The sequence below is a fragment of the Parasteatoda tepidariorum genome, chromosome 4 (genome assembly GCF_043381705.1).
Source record: "Parasteatoda tepidariorum isolate YZ-2023 chromosome 4, CAS_Ptep_4.0, whole genome shotgun sequence".
Classification (NCBI taxonomy): Eukaryota; Metazoa; Arthropoda; class Arachnida; order Araneae; family Theridiidae; genus Parasteatoda; species Parasteatoda tepidariorum.
In genome coordinates this window covers 96294828-96319233 of record NC_092207.1, presented here as the reverse complement: position 1 = coordinate 96319233, position 24406 = coordinate 96294828, and the positions used below count along the sequence as shown (strand labels likewise).

Sequence of the window (24406 nt, the reverse complement as noted above, 5' to 3'; positions counted from 1 at the left end):
GGTACCCCTATTCCACGCTACAATGAAGCCATTCTCAAAGAGTTTTTGCGATCGCCAGTACCTGCAAAAACCCAACCCGAGCAAAGTCAGGGTGGCTAGGGCGATAGACCACTCGCCTCCCAATGAGGTGACCCAAGTTCAACCCCAGAGATGGGTGGTCGATATAAATTCCACACCCATCTCTCACAGACCTCAGTGCTGACGTAAAATATTCTCAGTAGTAGTAAGATCATGAGTTAGAGCCCCCTGTGGGAGGTTTTCACGGTTTTCCTCTCAATGTAACTCGAATGCGGGTTAGTTTTATCAAAAAAGTCCTCCACGATGGTAAAACTTATACCAATACTTGATCCAGAATTTCTCTTATCTTCTGGATTGGATTCAAAGCTACGGAGTTGTCTTACATTGACGGAACATTGGCAGTCGTAAACTCAAAACTGGGTCGGCTGTTCAATGACAGTTATTTTATTTTATAACCGTCGTTGAACAGCCGACCCAATTTCATGGGTTTATGACTACTAATGTTCAACTCCGTAGCCTTGTAATTTTGAACCAATCCAGAAGACAAGGAAACTCCTGGATCAGTACCCCCAGAGGTATTGATTTGTTGTGGGAACATGGAGGACTTTGAGACTCGACAGATTTAACGTGCATCAGTCACCATTTACTACGCGGGGTGTCTTCGGCCGGCGAGGATCGAACCCACGATCTCTTGGATATGGGCCCAGCGCCCTACCGACCAGAGGAAGGTGTCATGTTAGACAAGCGCTGAACAATTCATTGTTTTTCAGCCGACATACTAAAAGCAAAGTAGGGCTGAGTAAGGCAAAATGCGATTGAATTTAGTAGTAAATTACTCTGACTATAATCAAGATTACATGTAATCATAACTATTTGGGACAACTCTGATGATCGATAGTGACCCGATTCGCCTTACTGCATGATGACGCTCGACCACACGGAGCTGCGTTTGTAGATGTTAATAGTCAGCAAAATCACGGAATTTAAGTTCTATCAAAGACACGCATAATGTATTTTTATTTTGCTAATGATCATATTCGGTAGAATGTCGTTCTTTACACTTTTCTTAAAAAACACATAACGCATGGAAATATGCTAACTTTGAAATGAAGAAGGCAACCTGAAGTGCGGCTTTATACAAGTGCAATAACCAGAAAGCTAAAAGAAGGGATAGTATGCTGCCTTCCATTTTCCATCTTTTTAGATACTCTAGCTTTTTAGGTAAAAAAAAGTGTTCAAATATTGATCGAAACAGTAATATATAATGGTAATCAATAATAGTAATCAAATGTGTATAACTAGACTGCATCATGCCTTGGCAGAGAAAAAAAAAACGCTCTCTGTCAAGAAGTTAAAAAAATATTCTTAAACACTTATTATTATTTTTTTTAAAAAATAAAGCAGATATGCCTATATTCTCTAGTATATTATAAATAAAATGCTCTATTATATTATAAATATTTGAAAAACAAATTTGATATATTGTTCTTCATTACACGTTTCTAAGGGGATAACTTGAAGTTATATAATGCAAATAAAAAATGTGTATGACATGATGAATCAAGTTTAAAAATTTGATCACGTGATGTTTTTCAAATAGAGTAGCTATTTCTCGAGATTAATAATGAGAGAGATAAAAAACAGAAACTTATGATTTAGTTGAAAATTTATTCAATTTTGTGAAAGAAAACACGAAACAAAAGTTAAAGCGGAATTAAAATTTCAAATGATGAAGAAGCCAAAACACTCTTATCAGATGGAATTGTTAATTCTAGATTGTTTCAAAGATATGCTCTAGCTGATTTTCTCTTAAAAAAATTTCATACTTTATATGCATAGTTTTAGCTGTACTTAAAGTATTTTATGACTTGCATATTATCCTCGTTCATTTTGAATCCTAAATTTGAACAAAATGATAAATTTATGCGAAAAATTCAAAAGGAATAATCAGTAACTACTTTGCTAAGTCACTGACCTTGTAGAACTAGTTTCTTAGTTAGCATTATTTTAAATTAGCTCTCTTTTCAAACTACCTTTTATATTTTAAAAATCTTATAAAATTTCTTAAACAATAATAAGCAAACAAACAATAAATGAAATGAATAAATAAATGAAATGAATAAATAAATGAAACGAATAAATAAATGAAATGAATAAATAAATGAAATTAATAATTAATATAAATAAAAAAATAAATTATGCAACGAAATTAAATAAAAATTATTCTGTGTAGAATGAATGCCTTAAAAAACTCTTTAGAATAAACTGGCTCGTACTAATTTCTTAGCAAACGGCTCTGTAATATTAACGTCTCCTGTGAAGCATGATATATAATGCTTAACAACAGAGTAAATATATAACAATAGAGAAATATTACAACGCCAATTTTTGGTCCACGAATGTGGGTGTGGGTTCGAAACTCACTTCTAACGAGCACTATTTTAGAGTCTTGCTGGATCAGGGGATAGTGCATTCGACTCCCAATAAGGTGCACCGAGTTAGAATCCCAACGATGATTGATCGTTTCAAATTCCGCACCCGGCTCGCATCGATTACGACTTAAAATAGCCTCAGTGGTAGACTGCCATCAGGCTAACCGTAGGTGCTTTTTGTGTTTTCCATCTCCATGTAACGCAAATACTGGTTAGTTCTATAAAGAATTTTTTCGAGAGGACAAATATTTCCCAATACCTGATCCAGGAGTTCCCTTGTCTTCTGAATAGGGCCCGAAATTACAAATGTACGGAGTTGAACATTAGTAGTCATAAACTCAAAAAATGTGTCGACTGCTCAACGACGGTATAAAAATGAAAAAAAAAACGAAGAATTTTCTATGCGTCTTGGCCTCTAGTCAAAATTTATAAATGAGAACTTCTGAACTATTTTGTGGAGTCAGACAGGTAGCATGAATTGTATGATAGTAGCACTGTAAACAATGTTATATAGTATAACTATATACAGTGTTATTATTATATATTATAATTATACATTGTAATTATATTATTATTATAACATATTATAATAATGTTATAAATTTAAAAAAAGCTTTGATCATGATGATTAAAGTCAAGAATACGCACTCTAATATCTACAGAGTCTATGCCAAAGCGTATTGAAGAGTTCATTTCTATGAGATGAAGATATACTGCATTTATGATTGTATATTTAGGCCTAGAACGAATGAAAGCACAGTTGTTATGAAAAAAATTATATTTTCATTTCGCTCCATTTGATAAGCACTGTAGTGAATGTCAAACTACCTGATAAAATATTCAGTTATCGAAATTAACGTCTTATGAGGATGTAATAATTTTTAAACCAAATGAATACGGAATACTTTGCAAACTATGCAATTGTAGTTTGAACCAGCATTAAGAAAACTATCTCTAAAGCTAAAATATGCATTCATGCTTTCCAGGAAACTTTTAAATAAACCTATGCATAATGCCATCTTAAACATGAAGGCATAATCTCAAATTCTTTGCCATTTTTGCTTTTCCTCTTTGTCAAATTCCTAATACTAATTAATATTAATAAAACCCAATTTATAAAATACGTAATTCTAAATACATGGTATGTAAATATATTTCTCTTATGTGGTTCTTTAAATTGAGCAGTATTTTGTAGGGTCCGTTGGCAACACTAGAAGTATTTTGCAAAGCGGAAACTCATCTTCAATGGTGGCTATTTTGCAATTTAAAGGAACTTATGCGTTTGTGATATTATTGCATTACGGATATTCATAATATATTTTGTGTAAATTATACGCTAATGAAAAAAATGACCCTCGTTATCTATACTGATAAAAATAAGTGAAAAGTACATCTGTGCCTTCAGGATTTCTTTTAAAAATTACGACAACATTAAGCAAACATAGTTATTTTTCTTAGACTTTTATATAATCTAAAAAAATTTTATTCATCAAATTTTAAGAACTATGGAAATAACGTAAACTCATTCAAAAATAGGTACTAAAGAAAAAACAAACGAGATTTACTAAAAATTGGAAAATTTCATCGATAGAAAACAACACACGAATTCTTATTTATTTACTGAAAAAAAGCTGATTTTAAATCAGAGAAGTTAATTTCGATTAGAAATATGACTTACTAATGTAAATAATTAATTCACGCATTGCAACTGACGGAGGTTAGGTAACTGGATGGAAATTTATCACTAATTTACATTATGTCTGTGGGCGATTTAATAGTGTTTCCAACTTTCACTGCAGAAGATGTTTGTTGATTGAAAATGCTTGGAAAAAGCCTAACGCCGAAAAGTCGATTTAAACTTTTTCAGTTTAGTATACATTATTCAAAGCTTCATGCTTTTTCACTGACGCTGTATACAATCGAAACTGAGCACCGATGCAGAGAAATTTTATTGTTACTATATGAATTTTACATTCGGAAAGAATTCGCCAGTTACTTTATATTCCGTATAACATGTATTTTTTCTCCATCGTACCTAAGAATTTGCGTCAATTGTAAGCAGAGAATCGTGCCTTGAATTATAATTATGCCTTAGTATTGTTACGTAATCTTCACCATGTGAATAAACACGTGATCATTGGTAAAAAGGGTAAGATTTTTTGATATTCCTAAATCTATTACTTCCTTAAAAGGTTTGAGTGCTATGAATATAAATTAAAAGCATGACGGCATAAAATTTTTTATATTGTTTAGAGCGAAATAAATCAATAAGCTTTGGTATTCAAAATTAAAAGAATTTTTTGGCTTAGTCAATTATCCCCGGTTTATCATAAAATTTAGTTTGACTTAAGTTCATATAATAAAAATAAATAATTTTATAACAATTGTTTTGCACCCGCATAATGGAGTAGAACAGTCATCAGAGTTAGAAAGTGTGAAGAAATGATCAAAGAAAAAAAAAGGCTGGTAAGGAGTTTGACTCAATACCTCCGAGAATAGAGAAGGCCTTCACACAGACCACTTTAGTAGTCCAACGTAAGAAACAAAAAATGCGCAGTAGGGAAGAAATCATGGCGATTGAGAAGCTCTCTCTCTCTCTCTCTCTCTCTCTGTCTCTCTCTAGGGCTTCTAAACTTTTTTCGTGTGCCTCACAACCCTTAGTTTAAAATATGAGGAGTCCTTTACTTGTCCTTATCGTGCTTTCGGACACATAAGGCCTCCAGCATATCTCTTTATCTAATCCTATTTCTGGTAACAGACCTGATCAGTTCCTATACAGAAATCCTTAAGAAATTTAATTTCTTTAATATGCTTTGTAAAGCAAATTTAAGTACGGAAAGTTTTTGTATGAAAACTAATGAGAAATAAAAATTCATAAGCGTTTTCACAAGCATATAATCTCAATACATAATACTTTATCTTTATATATATTTATAACCCAACTACGGGATCCAATCCTTGCTTGTTTTGCTTTTCAATCGTCATGATTTCTTGAATTTATTTAATGCATTACCGATGTTTAAGCAAAATTTTATCTCAAGTTTATTTGCTTGAGATAAAATTTGTTTGAAAGATTCCAAAATTTTTTATTGTATTAACATAAATTTGTTTCCAAACTTTTATTTTTTGATAATATTGGGAAAAAATTTAAACATAGAGATTTCGCTTGGTTTCCCTTGTAAATTCATCCCCGTACATGTATCTTAAATTCCAAATTCATTTTTAGTTTACTACTATCAAAATTAAGCGTTTTTTGCAAAAGAGATTATTTAGCAGTTGTGCAGAATGTTATTTCTAAATATTGCTTTATAATTTTAAATAGTTATTTTGTATTCATTATTTTTATTGCAAACCTTGACCGAATGCTGTTTCATATAAACTTTATCATATAAAATGTAACTTATTAACAAGGTAAATATAACTTATTTAGTGTTTGAAAACTGTGTAACGGTAACTATATGTGCTTATCCTAAAGTGTCATACAGCAATACAGTAAGATGACTTTATAACAAACTAGAAGATTACTACTTTTAGTTAAAAACCTGTAGTTTTGAAACATACTAAAAATAAAAATAATAAGAGAGAATAGCATTGAGAAGGGTGAATAAATAAATATTACTGGTAAATACTGCTAAACGAATGATGAATAAATATTTTATAGGTAAATGCTTGTTACAGATTCTTTTAATTTTATGCTGATGTCACCCAAAGTCTTTTTTTTGTTTATTAATGATATTATTTGATTTTTCCGTCATTTGAGAATGAATAAAACTATAATTATTTTTTTACGATTAATAGAGCTGTAATTATAACTTACATACAAAGGTCACATATAATTTATATAAAAAAGTGATCTAAATACAAAGGTCACGTTCAAACTTTTCATATGAGAAGAAGTTTCAAGGAAAAAAAAAACTAAGAAACTCTTCTTTTCAGAAATGTTTGAATATAAATGCTCGAGTATTTTGCATCGGGCACTTTTAACCAAAAATGTATTCATACATATTTCTTAATATACAAATGCAAAATTTCTGATTAGTATTGAATAACTTATACAGAATATTGTTCTCCACTAATTTCTTCAAGGGAATAAGTCTGAATATTAAGGGTGTCTTATTATTTCCCCCTTGGTATTTATTTTTAAAATACAATATAAAAAATATCGAAATATTGCATAAAATGTATACATGTATAAAATATGTACGAAATATGTACATGCTGAGGGGCATAAATTAATAACTTAGCAATGCAGAAAAAATATTACTAGTACTTGAAGAATTTAAAACTAGGAATGCGAAATTAATAACACCAGACTCTATTTGATTGTCCTAAAAAAATTTGAAAGATGGTTTTAAGGAGCATTTTCAAAAATCAACCGACAGCAATTACTATTTGTTATTTTTACTTTCGCCTTCTACAAAAAATATTCTTCATATTTTAATAATGGTTTGAATTTCTCCACTGATACATTATTTTAAGTGCCCCTAATGTATATATTTGTTTACTTTATTTTTGACTAATGTAAAATATATATTAAAAGTGGTGAATGTGAAACAAATTGTATAGTATGAATATTTTAGTTACTTCTTTTACTTTTAATTATGGATCAAATCTATGAAGTCTTACTTTCATTTACAATGGTTTGCAGATCTTTCGTATCACAGACAGATGGAATGCAGACACCAAGTCGAAGCTCAGCTACATCTGCTCTTGGAGCTATTTTCACCAGATTTCGTAAAAACTAAAACAATAAAAACAGTAATATGAAAAATTATATATTATCAAAAAAAGTTTCTTATCAAAAAAAGTTTCTAGTCAACAGTATGTTAACTATCATATGTATAATCAATATTTTTAACTTTGTACTTCTGATCGAATGAATGGATTTTCATACGCTAGGACTCAATCTTAATGATTTGAAGAGGAGAACTTAAAAAGGCTAATTAGTTCACGCAGACCTTTTCGCGCATTTCACCGTAACCAGAGAATTTTTCAAGCTAAACGTTTTGCCCTCGATCATAAAATTCGCCTATCCTAAGAATTTCTCACAAAAAAANAAAAAAATCGGTTATTCAAAAATCCTGCGTCATCCCCGCAAAAAAGAAAAAATATTTATCATACAAAATTATCTTTTTTTGAAATGAAGCAAAAATTTGTGTACCTTACAATCGAAAATTATTTCTGCTAATATTAAATAAATTTATAAAAAATAATAAATGAGGATTATTTATAAATTTTTTTTGCATGGAATTATCTTTGGATAAACGAATTTTATAATTGTGCGCTCAAAAGGTTCTCGAGATATAGCGAAATAAACAAAAAGTAAAAATGTTAAGATATCTAAACTGTGTACTGCTCTCTTGATCAAACTATCAGGATCATATTTTCCAAAATTGTGGTTACCTCTTTACATTTAGAGGGTAAGAAATTCAAATCCACCGGGAAAAAAGTATGGATATTCAGAGAAAGTAAGTTTTTGTGTCTGATTTCAAAACTTAAAATAAAGTGTGCACAAATTTTATTAGCTTATTTGAGGTCACACCCTAGAGCCATTAAGATTGAGTCTTAGAATGTGACAATCTGATCATTAAATCAAAAGTTATTCTTTCTTTGTCAGCTTCGCTTTGGATCATTGTACGTAAGAGTTTTCAATTTTTATGAGCTTTTCACGATTTTTAGTACTAGTACGTATTATTAGATTAAAAGTTATTCATGGCGATTCATTTTTCCCTGTGCATTGTATATCATACCTTTCTATTTAGTTGAATTACCTATGATTGCTGACTGATAAGTGCTGACTGACAAAAATTTTCAACCGAAGTTTCCTGTGCAGGAAAACAGAAATACAAATTTATTCCATTTTATCGGTGCATTCTTTCTAGTTGCAGCAAAATACATAAATTAATATATGATTCTTCATGTAATAAATTTCATTCAATGCCATCTAACCTTTGACTACATATAAATTATCCAAAATTTCATATTAATTGGGCACTTATCTCATGGTATGTCTCTAAAGTGATAGAAAAATTAACCATAATTCTATAAGTTTTAGTTTTTATGTCACTTTCACTCACTGAAAAAAAAAACATGGATCACAAAGCTCGGTAGTTCTTACCCAAGCAATTCGGTAAATATTTTAGTAAAATTATCAATGAAATATGATTTTATAATCTGTGATAAGACTTGGTAATTTCATCATGATAACTTAGACTATGGTATAAAAACCATTAGTTCGGCTAAATTTATCTTTGAGTTTTGAATTTTTTACAAAGTGAGTGGTAGAAAGAACTATAATTTCAAATACCAGAATTTCCGGTAAACAGTTGCCATATGAACGGAAAATTACCAAATGAATGGTTTAAGATTTAAATGAAGTATGTTTTGTTTTTTATTACTAGAATTATATATATTTTTTTCCAGAATTTTTCCAAATTTTATTTTTCCGTATGGAATGTTTTGCAGAAATTGGAGCTGATCTAAAATCAGGCAAAATGAAATGGTAGTGAAATGATCAGTCAAATTTTTAGAATAATATATAAATTGAAGGCAGCGCTATGCATATATTGGAGCAAAATGCATATGGTAACAAAAATAAAAATGTTAAGAAATTCGATCGAAGGAGAAGAAAGTGTTAGAATTCATGAAGGTAATTTTGTGCGGTCTTCACCGAAAATACATGACAAAAAATAAGAATAAATCAACTTCCGGAAAACTCGTTTTGAGCAGTGAAAGTCGATGGATTCAAGTCAATCCTTGAGAAGGATTCGCCATTTGAAAACACGTCAGCTCATACTAATTGACTAGATTTCCTCAGGTGTGTTGTAGATGAAGGACTCGGCTGTTACCCTTTCTTTATGAATTCACACGAATCTTTGAAAACTGATCTCGGAGAGTCAAGGAATTTTTCAAGGTGCCTTCGTCTTTTTGATAGAAATGGGCGTTTACCGACATATGACTTTGACCGAGCAGATATTATTAATTTATATTATCGATGAAAAGTTTTTTATGTTAGGGAACAATTAGGATTATTAGCGAACGAATCTTAATTAAAAGAGTTTGGTTACTCATATTTTCGAATCATGTTATGGGCATGAATGATTAATTCATCTAACAAATGTAAGTGAATAAATACGGAATAATAAAATAAAATAATAAACTTATGTTTTCATTGAATTTCAGATTTTCAATGTGCATCAATGGCACTTGTTTTTGCAATTGATCAGAAATACTTCATCAAAAATATTCCATTTAAGATTTTGACAAAATAGGATTTTCTTTCGTAAGCAGTTTATTATTCGGAATTAAGGTCTGAAATATCACCGTTATTTAATGGACTCAAATATTACCACTTTTTCACATTTCACTCTGTTTTAATGTCAATATCATGTGTATTTAATACATTTCTATAGTTTGAACTATTTTGAATTATTCGTTCGTTAATGTAATTCTATAATCTGAACTAGTGTAATTTTTTGATTCATTACATTTGATAAATTAGATTTGTCATACTTAAATTTATTTTGTACGAAAAATCGGAACTTTCATAACCTTTTATGCGTCTTTGATATTAACTGAACTTTTGTAATTAAAGTTTATTTTGACCATTTGAGCAGGAAAGACGTACCATGCATGACATCCCAGATAGCTGTGTAAGTTTGATTTTATTTCAGAAACAACCTTTATCTCAAAGACTAACAAAGTTTATAAATGATTGGTAAATAAATCCTTCGAGCTTGAAATTATGTTACATTTAACTATGCTAGTTTAAGTGCTATGAGGTAATCATTAAATTTGTATAAACAACTTTTTTATATCAGATTGAATCTGCCTTTACAAAACAAGATTAGAAAAATTTTCTGAAATAGAGAATGAATCCTCGTTTGCAAAGCAAGAGCAGAAAACGTTCTTAATCCGAGGATAACTTCACCTTCTCAGGGTTCAGTTTATATTTTATGACCGTCACCGCAAAAAGGTTTATATGTGCTGGCTTTTATATATAGATTGTTAGCACTTCAAAAGTAAAGGTTGGCCTGATCATTATGATTCAAACTCCAACAAAATGTTGCACTTTAGAGCTTGGACGAAGGTAGAATGAGAAAAAGGTTTACAGTAAAAGCTTAAAAATGAGACTTTTTTGAGAAGTGTTTTGCATACCTTTATTTAGTTTTTTAAAGAGACAAACTCGTTATAATCCATAAAATTTAAAAAGTGATTATTAATTTTTAAAATTATTAGTACATATTTCTGTGCCAACCAAATTGAAATAAAAATGCAACATTTGTCTTAAGTTTGCCTGCTATCTGAAAGAAACAACAAAACCTTTTGCCACGAAACCGCCAATGACGTGTGGAACACGTTGGCAAGAAATTATCACAGAAATAGAGATCGTGGGTGAGGTTCGTATCCCAGTTCTGATTTCATTAAGAAGGGAATGGACATTTAAAGTCTCACACTGATTTGCGGTAATTTTTTCAATAAGAGCATCTATGAGTTTCGTATCAGTGCATGCGGTTGGCTAGAGACTTGAAATTTTTGCGGTAAATGTGCGTTACTCATTTTATCTAATTAAATTTTAAGTGTATAATCATTAAAGAATGAAGTGGGATATTTTAATTCTAAATTCGTTATTTTATGAGCACGTACTAAGCAGCAGGTAGCTCTGATTTATTTTGTTACTAAGAGAAATAGGCTAGTTACATATGGTTGATTAGAATATCTTATCCTTAATGATACGTTTATTTTTAACATAAAAAAAACTATTTATAATTTTCAAAAAAGATATAGATTTTAGATGTTAGAGTTAGATATGGAGTTTTTGTTTTTTTATTTTTAATTTTACAGTGAAGAAATTAGTGGAAGAAGATTTAAATGGCATTTTTGAAACTGGTGAGATTTCCCGGGGAAAGATCTTTTTATAAGTTTATTTATGAATACAACATTTATTTTATTAGCCATGTCATTAAATTTGGGAGATCTCAGTTGATAATGGCATTATCTGGTCATTTTTGAATTTTTCGAAAGGGAAAGAAAGTTCCAAGGTGTAGAAGTTAACGATAACTTTTGGTTCCATTCTTAATACCGATTGTGAACTAAAATGAATTCTGTTTCAAATTCGGTATCAACTTCAAAAGTTTTTTGATTATTTGTTAAAATACATAAAAAGTCAATATCGGATAGTATTTATAAAAATAAGTTTTTAGAATTAATTATAGTAATAACCTTTATTACGATGGTTAGGTAGGTAGGTACTTTAATTGCGTTGCACTAGAGCTGTATAATGGACTAGCAGCAACTGTCTGGGAAACATCCCTGAGGATGGTCCGAAGACATGCCATCACAATTTTGAAATCCTTTGTTGATGGGATGGCTCCTTCACTTTGGTAACCCGACAAATTACGCAGATTAAACCCGACAAATTACTATGTCAAGCACTTTACGGTAGAACAGTTTAACGTGGACAGTACCCTAGGACCATACACAGGTTGTTTTAAATGGTCACCCATCCCCTGAATGATCGCAGCCAGTGATGCATGACTTTAGTGTTCAACTGAAAACCGTTTGTTTACGATCAGCCCACTGTGGAACACTACGCTTACGATTTGAAATAATTGCAAATTAAATAAAAGAACCCTTGATTTATTTAAATTGACAAAAGTTCATAGTTTATGAAAGTTCTTTCAGTCACATTTATGTTTTAAAGAAATCAGAAATTTAGGTATGCAGGTCAAAACTTGCTAAATCGCTGCTATCTTAACATTGTAGGAATGATGCATAAAATTACTTTCAAATCGTATAAATACTGATAAGAATGAAACAAAATTACTCTCAAATCGTATAAATACTCCCAAATCGTATAACATTTTATTTCATAACAGTCGTTAACTGCCGACCCAATATTTGGGCTTACGACTATTAATGTTCAACTCCGTAACCTTGCAATTCTGAACAAAATCCAGAAGACATGGAACTCCTGGATCAAGTATTGGAAGAAATTTCACTTCGTGGAATACTTATTGATAAAACTCACCAGCATTTGCGTTACACGTAGTGGAAAACCACGAAAACCAACGGTTATCCGGACGGGAAGGGACTCTAACCCTTGATCCATCTACCACTAAGGATATTTGTGGTCGATGCAAGCCGAATGCGGAATTCGTAACGACCAGACATCGCTGGGATTCGAACCTGGTTCATCGCATTGGAGAGCGAACGCTCTATCCCCTGAGCCATCGCAGCTCAAACACGGTTGATTGTAAAATACTTTTCTATCATGAAATAATCGCTGTTTTTCGGACTACTCAAAATTATTCATTTAATTATTTGTAACTCAATTTTTGATCTTTATTTCGAAAAAGCTGATTGTCATCGCAATATAGGGCCAAGTCCATTAATGCCTGCTTTCTCAATTTTGGCACAAAGTTTACAACTAAAAATACAAAGTAGAGATTAAAGTAGTCTCCAAATTTAATTTACTCAAAGATAAATTGCTCGTTGTTACAGGTCCACGTAATAATTAATGGAGGAATATTTATAAATGTCACAAGGAATTACCATTTGATAAATCTTAAAGTTATCCTGTGTGTGTAATCAGATAATGACTTTTTTTTTTAACCAGAACCAGACATGATTTATTTTGCTACTTCTAAACTTTGTATCTCGGTGCGCATGAGCAATTTTAATCGCAAATATTTTTCTTCCACACGTGTAAAGGTCTGGTTTCTTAGGACAAGCGCCTTATCTGGGCGTCAGCGGGACGTCAACGTCACGCTGACGCCAACAAAATACTGGTTTGTTAGCTCAAGGCCTGGTTTCTTAGAACTAACGCCTTATCTGGGCGTCAGCGGAAAGTTGACGTAGATCTGACGCCAAAAAAATACTTTTTTGTTAGCTCAGCGTGAGCAGTCGGTCCAACGCAGACATTATCTCTCATTGCGCATGCGTTAATAACGTAAACAAATATTTATTTTGAATTTGTATTGATTTTGTTATTGTCGACCAGTGTTTTAGAGAGTAAATAATGACTTTGTCCAAGAAAAAACACATTATAGCTGAGCTAAATGAAGAGTGCTATGTTTAATGAAGAAGCTATGTTTAATGTCAAAATCAAAATCTTGGCTGATTTCAATGTGCTGTTGGATGTTGTCCGCCATTGCTTCTGTGGTTAACGTCACGCTGTAATCCAACTGCAGTTGAGTTGGACGGCAATTGAAGTTCAAGATAAGCGTTCGATGACGTATACTATCAAACTCACAAATAAACCAATCAGAGGTTAGCGCTGATTTCCAGCTGACGCCGACGTTTAGGACGACAGGCTAAGAAACCAGGCCTTAAGTGAAATTATTCCATGACGACTGATTGAGTTATGTTATGCCGCTAAGAATAAAATAGAATACTAGACTTTCAAGGACGGGTGAAAGACCCCAGGTTTCCCATACCCTCTTCTAACTAACTAAACTTTTTTTTACTTTCAAATTTATTAAAATTTTCTTGTCTTCAGGGTGGAGCAAGCTTTTCTTGTCTCAGAATAATCGACTCAACTTTGAACTTAAAGGGTTTCTTTGAAGCTTTAACCATATTAAAGGATAAATTTTTTCCAACCTTAGTAAGGTTTTTAACTTAAATCATATTTCCGTTCAAATTGAACCCTAATATTGCATAATGCAGCATAGAATTTACGATAATATGAATTAATTTAGCACTATGATAAGGCTGCAGTGAAACTGAATGATATTACGACTTAGCACATTTCAAAACAGTCCTGTTATTAAACTCAAACTATGTCACAATTTTTGCTTATTATTTATTATTTTAAATATCTTAGGTAGTGATTTTCAGCGTGTGCACCAGGTACTTGAAATGGGCAATTGACTGTTAAATATTTCAATTTGTTCTGTGTTCTGAGCAAGTTATCATTTAAGCTTCGTATGTCAAATCATTTAATTATTTAATTTTTACAGCTAAAGAGAAAGGGGGCATCAAAGTTTTGAAACTCTAGTCAAGGATAAGGCATCGAAAGTTTAAATTGTATCAATTTATTTTGCGCCCCGAACAGTTGTCCTTTAAGCCTTATCCGATGAGTAAGTGAAATTCCATACCTGAAATTATGTGTATAGGATGCGACAGAAATTGGAGAACAGTTTAGGCGGGTCACAGCAAGATTTGATATTAGTCTCGGATTAGGTGTTGAAAGTGTAGAATACATAAATTTGTTTTATGTACCAAACAAATTGTCCTGTTGGCAACTTCAGTAAATAATTCATTTTTTTCATGTTTACGATCACACTGTAAAGAAGGCTCTAGATCTGAAAATGTTTCAATAAAGTTCTGAAACAAATTATAGTCGAATTTGAAAATTCTATGAATTCAAAATTGAAATAGCATATACTCATTTTTGAGCAAAATACATGCAGGAGAGAAATCTTCGTTGGCTGCCGGCAGGATTCTAAGCAAAGACCTACAGAGGTTCGTAGTTGAGTGCTCTTATCACCATAGCCATCCAGTGCTCCAAAAAGAACAGAACGAACCATTTTGAGTAATTTTTGATCTAATGAATAGATCTTCACGTTCTTGGACACAATCTTAATGGTTCAAGGGGGTGACCTCAAATTAGCAAGTGCAGATGATATTTTAAGTTACGAAAAAAAATACACGAAAGCGTACTTTCTCTGAATAAACATACCCTTTTTTTTTTAACGCATTCGGACTTACGACCCCTAAGATGTAGGGGTAGCAGCAATCTGGGAAATGTGGTCCTCATAGTTTTGTCAGGAGAGTGATCAAAAGTTTAGGCCCCTTTATGTTAATTTTACTTTTTGCGTATTTTACCATATCTCGAGCACCTTTGAAGCAAAAATAAATACTTATTTATTGTTATTTTTAGTCGTATATATAAATTTATTACATATAAATAAATTTAAATATGCAATGTCTTAAAAATTTGATTTCTCAGGATCTATTCTACCGATTTCGCTAAAATTTCGTATTTTGTCAAGTAAAATTGGATATTTAAAAGTGGGGAAAAAATTTAGTACCTTACGATTTATGCTTTTTCGACAATTATTAAATGAAATAATAAAAAATGATAAATAAATACTAAAATTTATTTTTTGAATGGAATTATTTTTAGACTAACGACTTTTTCAGTTGTTTTCAAAATTTTTTCAATTTGCTTCAAAAGTTCTCGAGATATGGCGAAATACGCAAAAAGTAAAATGAGCATTAAGAGGATCAAACTTTAGATCGCTCTCATGACCAAACTATGGGGTCTATATTTTCCTGAATTTTGGCTACCCCCAATATTTTCGGGGTCAAAAATTTCGAATCAATCCGGAAAAAAGCATGTTTATTCAGAAAAAATACGTTTCTGTGTTTGATTTTGCAACTTAAAATATCGTCTGCATTAACTAATTCGGATATTTGAGGTTAACCCTTCAAACCATAAAAATTGAGTCCCAAAAAGTGATGATCCTATCATTGGATCAAAAGTTATTTAGGGTGGTTCCTTTTTTTTCTTTGGCATACTTTACACCACAATTCGGGGAGAGTTAGGTGTTTTATATAGTGGCGGCTGCAATTACACATCGTGACATGCCTTCCATACGCTTAAAAGTTTTTAAGAAATAGCAAAATGCGTAAAAAGAGAAACTGAAATTACCGATTTAATGACCAAGCTATTTGGTTTATGTTTTTCAAATTCTAGCCCTTTTCAAAATTGAAATTAGTTAGGATTGGGTTGGATTTAGGATATGAAATAATAAGTAAAAAAGGAACTTAAAATTGCTGATCTCCTGACTTATTTGTAGAGAACATATTTTCAAAATTGCAACCCTTTGTACCATTGTAATCGGAAATTAATATGTTATGATATGATTAATTAAAATTCCAGGGACAAGAAAAAACACATTCTTTATTTAGTTTTAATATTCTTCTGTCATCGTAAATATAAAGCTATTTTCAGAGTGCTAATTCAAAAAAAAAAATAAATTAATAAGCTGTTTTGTCTTAATTCAGGTTTTTAAAAAATAATGCGCAATTGTCACTTCATATTATCTTTCATAATCTGAAGAAGGAGCAGAATTGCTGGGAGGTAGATTCAACTAATAATGAGAATAACTTATGCTCTTCATCATTTCCATAAATTGCCAACTGTGTTTTTGATTTCATTTCGGAAACATTTCAAGGTTAAATATCGGAATAAGATAAATAGTTTAATGATACGATAATTCCTACTATACTGTAATTTGTACAAATAAATGTTATTAAGAAAAAATAAGATTTATGTAATAATTCCTTTAGGCTTACGGAGGTAACCAGAATACGCACAGTTAAATCACGTAATTTTTTAAACATTATCATATTATCAAACTACATAATCTTCTACACATTATCATATTATCAAATGACGTAATGTTTTACACATTATCATATCATAAATTCCATCACATTTAACATTTCATGCTGTTTTAATTCACGAAATATTTTATGAAAGATAATAGATTTATTCAAGCCATTTATTTTCGGAAGTTATATGAAAAAAGATACAAAAGTTTGAACTGCGATTTTTTTTACAAATTTTTAAGGATTATCATGAAATTACTATACGTTTTTACAAATGTTGCTGTTATTTAATAAAAATCTTTTCAATGAATCAATGTTTCGTGCATTATTTAATATTGACTCAGGTCATTTACAGTCGGTAGTTTTGCATTAAATGCCAGCTTCTATCGCGATAATCGAGACTTTGATACTGGTTTCTAGGGGGGATAACTTGTCCCTCTTTTGGATTGAAACATTTTTACTGTCGAGTGTACCAAAAGTATATTAATAAATATAGATACACTGTAAAAAATATCTGTAAATTTAGAACAAAAAAAACATATTTTATTTTAACAGAAAATTACTTTTTAAAGATACAGATTTTTTCTGTTTTAAATCGATACTCGTATGATGCAAAAATTCGTGTTTCTTAAAGACGTTATAAAGCTATTTTTCACAAAACAGTTTTTCTCTGTTTTTAACCCTAATCCCAAATGAATTAAAAATGTCGATTAAAATTCTTTTTCTTTTTGGTGCAGTTTTGTTTACCGTAAGATAATTTTATATTTTTACGAATCATATTGCGATTATTTTTTGTACTTGCTCTCACTTTTCAGAAATTATTTTATGGATTTGATATTTTTATAAGGAAGGGTCAATATAGTTTTTCCAGTTTTTACACTTAAATAAGAATTCAATAAGTAAGGCTTTTAAGAGAAAGGTAGCTAAATAAAGTTTAATAATGCTTAGCCCTAGAATTGCCGTGATACAGAAGCGGATCGCTCACCTACCGATGGATGGGATCTGGGTTTGAATCCTGGCATTGAATTGCCATGCAAATTCTGCTATTGGCTCGTACCCACAGCAGTGCTGACATAGTTATTTAATCGAGGTTTTATGTAAGAAAACAGAGCTCCTTTTTTTAAAATAATGGTACTTATCTGTATAAAAAAGAGACGCCTTTTTTTAAATAACAGTGTTTTTCTGAGAAATAAGCGGTTTTATACTGACAGTAATTTTCTATAAATTTAACAGATTTTTATAGTGTAGTTTCATTTTTAACTGGATTAAATATGGAAGGGGATTCGCTAATGTCAGAAAACTAGTGGATAGAAATTGATAAAAAATAACTAACGTAAAAAAGTAAAGAGGTATGATCATATCGTATATGAAAAAAAAAACTAAAATTTTGTTAGTGATAAAAAACAGTGAAAAAATTTTTGAAATCCCTAAATGGTATGCAATAATTAGTGCTTAGTGCAAAACCTAAAATTTAGCACGTTGAAAACTGCGGGAAAGATTAATAATGAATTCGTATATTGCCTTCGTGACTATATTTAGGCTACATTATCGTATACTGTATCGTTGACTGTATTTGCGGTATGTCAACTACGCACAATTTTATTTTTGAATCATTCCAGAAGCCAAGGGAACTAACTAATTAATCAAAATTTAAGACAAACTTTCCTTTTTTGTGAAGGACATTTTGAATGATTCTAACTATTAACTTTCTTTACAATAAAAGGTAAACTACGAAAACTTCCGATGCTTAGCCTATAGAAAAAGGGATTTTAACCCATGACCTATTAACCCCTGGGGATATTATTTTTTTTCAGCACTGTGCTAGGGGAGAATTAAAAATTATACAAATTAATCAGTTACCGTCAGAATTTGAACATAGGTCACCTCTTCGGTGAGCAAGCTGCCATCTTTATTTCATACTGTCATCTTTATTTCATTCCAGTCAATAATACACTAAAGACATCCCTCAAATTTAATTTCGTTCATTCATTTTCTAATTAAAACATACGTTATCTAATTAAAACATACGTTATCTAATTAAAACACACGTTATAGTATGCTGAAGAATAGAATAGTATGATTCAAATTTTTATTAATATAATCTAATATATATAATTCTCTTACGTGGCTCCCAAATTTTGGCTGTATTTCTTTTCCGCTGGTGGCAACAGTTTTCATTTTTAAAGAAGTACTTTGTACAACTAAATAATATTCTTTTCACAGCACTTAAATATTTACTTTATTTCCTTCATATATACAGAGAACAGTCGGCAAAGAATTCTGTTAGGTTAAAAAACATTTCGCTAAAAAAAGAACGAATTCTAAAATAAATAAAAATAAACATCTTAAAAAATATGAATGCTGTTGCCAATCATAGAATTTTTTGAAAGTTAACTTAGCAACATAAATCAAAATGACATAGAAGCGCAACTAGATCAAAATTATGATACCTGAGCGCTTGACGTAACAAATCCTTCAATTCTATAAGTGTTCTATCGCCAAATGCCCAGATTAACAATTGTGTTTTTAAAGAAATTCTATAAAAAGTTTTAAATAAAAAAACTTCTATCCAGCTACTTCTACAACTGCTTCTTGAAGAACTTGGCTCATTGATTAAAAATATTGTTTTAATTTTACAGTACTAACTTTACTTCCACTAACATTATTGCTATGACCCTATTTCATTACATTTTACAACTTCATGCTAAATTTGAGGACTACAAGTAGTTTTGTGGCTGAATACTGACATTTAGAAATGTGTTCATAAAAAAAATAATATTTAGAGGTTAAGAGTTGCCTCAGAAAAATTTGAATTGCTGACACTGAATTTAATAATGGAAACAATCGTTTTTGTGAAAAATTGAATTGTATTGCTGACATCAAAACTAAAAATATTGTGTTTCAACTTAACAATACTACCTTAATTTTACTGACATTTTGAACAAAATTAAGGTATAGAATTGCCTCTGAGAAATTTGAATTATTAACAATGACTTAAACAAAAAGTTTTATTTTAACTGACAAATACTATATTATAATTTTAACTTTTTCTATGACTATACTCATTTTCTTACTCTTTTCTTTGTTTTTTATACATTTTATATTTCTATGATAAAATAAAAAACCTATAATTGTTCTGCTTCTGAACACTGATGAAAACACAAAATGATGGGCTTCATCAACAATCAAAAACATGTACATTTATTTTACAAATTCCATATTATTAGGGTGGCGCCCTTCAGAGAATTAAAAATACAAAATTATCTTCATCGAAGCCGATGATTTACATCCGGTGTTCAGTGGCAGACTACTATTTCATATTGTTTTACAACGCATGGCTTTAGCCCTCTGGTGGGAAAGACTTTAAAACAAATCTTACAACAGTTACTTTTCTCAACAACTGAAATTTAGAATAGTGTGATTAAACAAAATATGCGAACTGTTTGAAATTTCAAATTAATATTGAAATGTACAGGTTTAGAAATTTCTACAGTGAAAAGTTTTCGGAACTTCAGTATTCAAAAAAATATACAAAAGCTAGACGTTAAGAACATATCAAATGGGCGAGCAAAGCGAGCATTGGATTGCGAAGCAATCCGAAATGAACTGCGAAAGCAGTTCCGGGGGTTGGCGAATGCCAGCGAGCAGGGGGCGAATCCTCCAAGTTTTTAATATTATTATAACTTTTTAATTTAGCTTCATGCAAATATGTGATTACACTATGTATCGAATGTGATAGGCAAACGTCCAGTTCCATCACAATGACGTCTGTTAGGAAGCAATAAGTGGCACTTAAACAAGTTAAAAATAAGTGTTTAATTTAGTAAGAAATAAGTAGTATTTAGAAATTATAAGTAACAAACTAAATACTTTTTTAAAATATACAATTAAATATTTGGTGTAAATACAAGTTTATTAAGACTAAATAATAGTTTCCGGATGGATTTATTAGGGGGATAAAGATCTTTAAGCCATGGGACTCAGTTGAAGGTGAAACCTAGTGTCTGATGGAAAGTACTTGTTGAGACTTCCCTGGCCTATAATTGGCTGTCATACAGATGGTAAAAGAAGAAGATATGAAAGCTTATTTCTTAGAAAATTCGTTACCATGTTTAAAAAAAACAAAATAGTATTACTAAGGAAATAAAATTGAAGGAATATAGTTTTTAGCTATATACTCCTTTTTCCGAAAAGCTATAGTGACTTTGATAATAGTTTATCTCCTCACCGTTTTACTTTTGAAATTTGCCAGATTCAAGACCAGTAGTAAAATGCGTAAAAGCCTAAGAGAAAAATACTTATTTAATTCAATATCAATTCTTTCCATTTGATTTTAATGTAATCAAACCTTGAAATATATCACATTCAACTCGATTAGCCTCAGGTATGTATCAAAGAGAAGTAGATGGGTCAAGGGCAATTACTCGCTTCAAAAAAGAAAGTGAAGTTTATGACTAACAATGATGAGTTGGGAAACGGAAGATAATCTATGATTAAAAACTTCCTTATGATAGACATAACCTTTGTCACTAAAATTTCTTTAACTATAAGTAACAAACTGAATAAGCTTTCTAAAAATAAAAGAAAATATGCAAATAAATAAAGAAAAAAAATTTACAGATGCTAAAAAAAATTATTATGATTTACTTTATTATTTAGTTTTAATATATTAGTACTGTCAAATATTCTGTATAAAAATGATTCGATTTGAAAAAATCTGTGAAATGATTTAATTGCACCACTAAGACGACTCTTAGAGAATCGAAAAAATGAACATGCACAAAAACTGAAAATTTTATTATGTCGAAACATATTTTATATAAAGTATGACGCAAGTAGTTATGAGTTTAGTTGGTATAAAATAAGACAAATTGAAACAATGCACAATTTGAAACAAAACTGAAGGAAAATATTAGTTTGCTGACGACCCCTTAGGAAAATTTGCCATAGAGAAGCCTATGGTAATCTATGGCAACCTATGGCTACCATAGAAATTTGTATGGCAAGATGCCATACGCCTATGGTTACCATAGAGATTTGTATGGCACAACCCCATAAGCCTATGGCTACCATAGAAATTTATATGGCAAGATACCATACGCCTATGGTTACCATAGAGATTTGTATGGCAAAACCCCAAAAGCCTATGGCTACCATAAAGATTTGTATGGCAGTATACCATAGACCAATGGTAACCATAAGGATTTGTATGGCACGTCACCATTGGCCTATGGCAACCACAGAAATTCGTATGGCAGTATACCATAGGCCAATGGTAACCTTAAAGATTTGTATGGCAGTATACCATAGAGAAAAGCTGATCTAGATCTCCACCAACGAAACAACAACTTCTATGGAGTCCTCAAAAACATCTTCTAAAAGAAATAAATATCCATTATTTCACCCCGAAGTTAATTAAATTCAACATGTAAACCCACAAGGCATTCCTGGTGAGTCTTTTCCGGCCTCCGGGTGGCCAATTTTTCCATTTTTGAGTGTTTAAAATCCGATGTTCCATTGATTTAGGCTTAGAGTATCAGACCGCCATATTAACGTGTCATCCACTACAAGTGGAATCTTTCGCAAACTTTGGCTACTTATTTTAATATTTTTTCGATCTCATTCTTGGTCAAAAACAATTTATTGCAAACGCCTATGCGATTATCTATCTGAATTTATTAAGTTTTTTAATTTCCGGCTGTCTGGTACTTTTATCAGTGTTTACATTCTCATTAGTTTTTTATTTTAATTCCACTTAGGTTCTTGCAATGCTTTTTTACATTATCTTACATATGTTAGGGCTTTATATTTATATTTTGTGTTTAATTTTTGCTTGCCATTAAATTGTTTTTTATCATGTCTCTGTGTTTTACTATTTTACAACTAATATTTCTTAAGTATCCACATATATTTGTACAATGTTCTGTTACATGTTTATACATAGCTTAGGGTCATCACTTAACTAGATTTGCTGGATTACTGGTTGACAATTGTTTTGCTTCAATATCATCAACTGGACAGTCCCTGGCCATATCATCTGCTGCTGTAACCAAAAATGCTTTTAACAATTTAATCTTTCCTTAAGTTTACAACTTTTTCGTCATAGTGATTCCCTATACCCAATTAATTTTTATTTACTATCCCTGACCAAGTGTAAATTTGTCAATAACAATTATTAATTTTACCAATTTTAATCATGTCTTAAACATGTTTTGTATTTACCAATGTTTCTATATTGTGTTCTCTTTTCTAAATGTGCTTATCACAACTCAACATAAATTTTCTGAGTTTTTTTATCCCTCACTAGTAGGGGATCAACTAATTTAGCCTGTTTTCTATTCTTAGCTTTTCATAGTCTAATACCATCTTTTTTATAGATAAAATTTTGTTCACATGCCACCACTGGTTGCACCGTTACATATTCAGCTTTTGTCCCGTTTGATCTATTTTAAACTAATTTCGCTTCGACCACCGGCCCCACTCTTTATCTTTTGAGTTTTAATAGTATTTTATTGTTTTAGTAGTCTGTTTAATTTTTAGTTTAGTATCACATATCAAAATTTAAAGAATTTTCATACTCGCTCCGACCATCGGACCGTTATTTTGCTTCGCGTTCTTTTAGGTTCCTCTAATATCTGAGGCTTATCTAACTAATTATGATACCAATCAATCAAATTAACGTTTTTTATACTCGCTCCGACCTCCGGACCCACTTTCTATTTTCTTGTTTTTACAGCTTTAACAAATATTAGTTGCCTGTACTCAATATATTTTGTTCCTAATCAACATAACCAATATTTTCCCCACTCGCTCCGTCCACCGGACCCATTTTCTAGCGGTTAGTACTAACTGTTTGAAATTTATTTGAATAAGAACCGCATACAAAAAGGATTCTGCAAGTAAAACAGGAGAAGTTTATCAAAGAAATTTAAAAAAAAGCTTTCTGGATATATATTTATTCTACAATTATTAAGTTTTGCATTTTTAATATCCATTGCGAAAGATTCTTGTAAGTAATTATTTTTTGACGTATGGTAAAATATCAACGAGAAATGTTGCCATAGCTGTATGGCAAAGGTATACCATAACCTATGGAAAAATATTTCTTCATAAACTGTAGCACATCTTAGTTTTATGGCAAAAATTTGCCATATAAAAAAATGCCATAGGATATTCCTATGGGGTTTTGCCTATGGCAAAATTTTGCCATACACTTTTGCCATACACTTATGGCAAAACTTTGCCATACAAAAAAATGCCATAGGATATTCCTATGGGGTTTTGCCTATGGCAAAATTTTGCCATACACTTTTGCCATACACTTATGGCAAAACTTTGCCATACAAAAAAATGCCATAGGATATTCCTATGGGGTTTTGCCTATGGCAAAATTTTGCCATACACTTTTGCCATACACTTATGGCAAAACTTTGCCATACAAAAAAATGCCATAGGATATTCCTATGGGGTTTTGCCTATGGCAAAATTTTGCCATACAAAAAAATGCCATAGAATATTCCTATGGGGTTTTGCCTATGGCAAAAATTTGCCATACATGTATGGCAAAATTCTGCCATACGTATATGGCAAAATTTTTGCCATAGGCAAAACCCCAT

At 31.0% G+C, this 24406-nt stretch overlaps 1 protein-coding gene across 1 annotated transcript in view; it reads right to left on the bottom strand.

Moving 5' to 3' along the window:
- LOC107437203 (nose resistant to fluoxetine protein 6) overlaps nt 1-24406 on the bottom strand; it is a 62059-nt gene that overhangs the window by 29020 nt on the left and 8633 nt on the right. The window contains exon 3 of the mRNA XM_043048748.2: nt 7077-7191. Coding sequence (XP_042904682.1) covers nt 7077-7191 — 115 coding nt within the window. The remainder of the gene's footprint in view (nt 1-7076; nt 7192-24406) is intronic.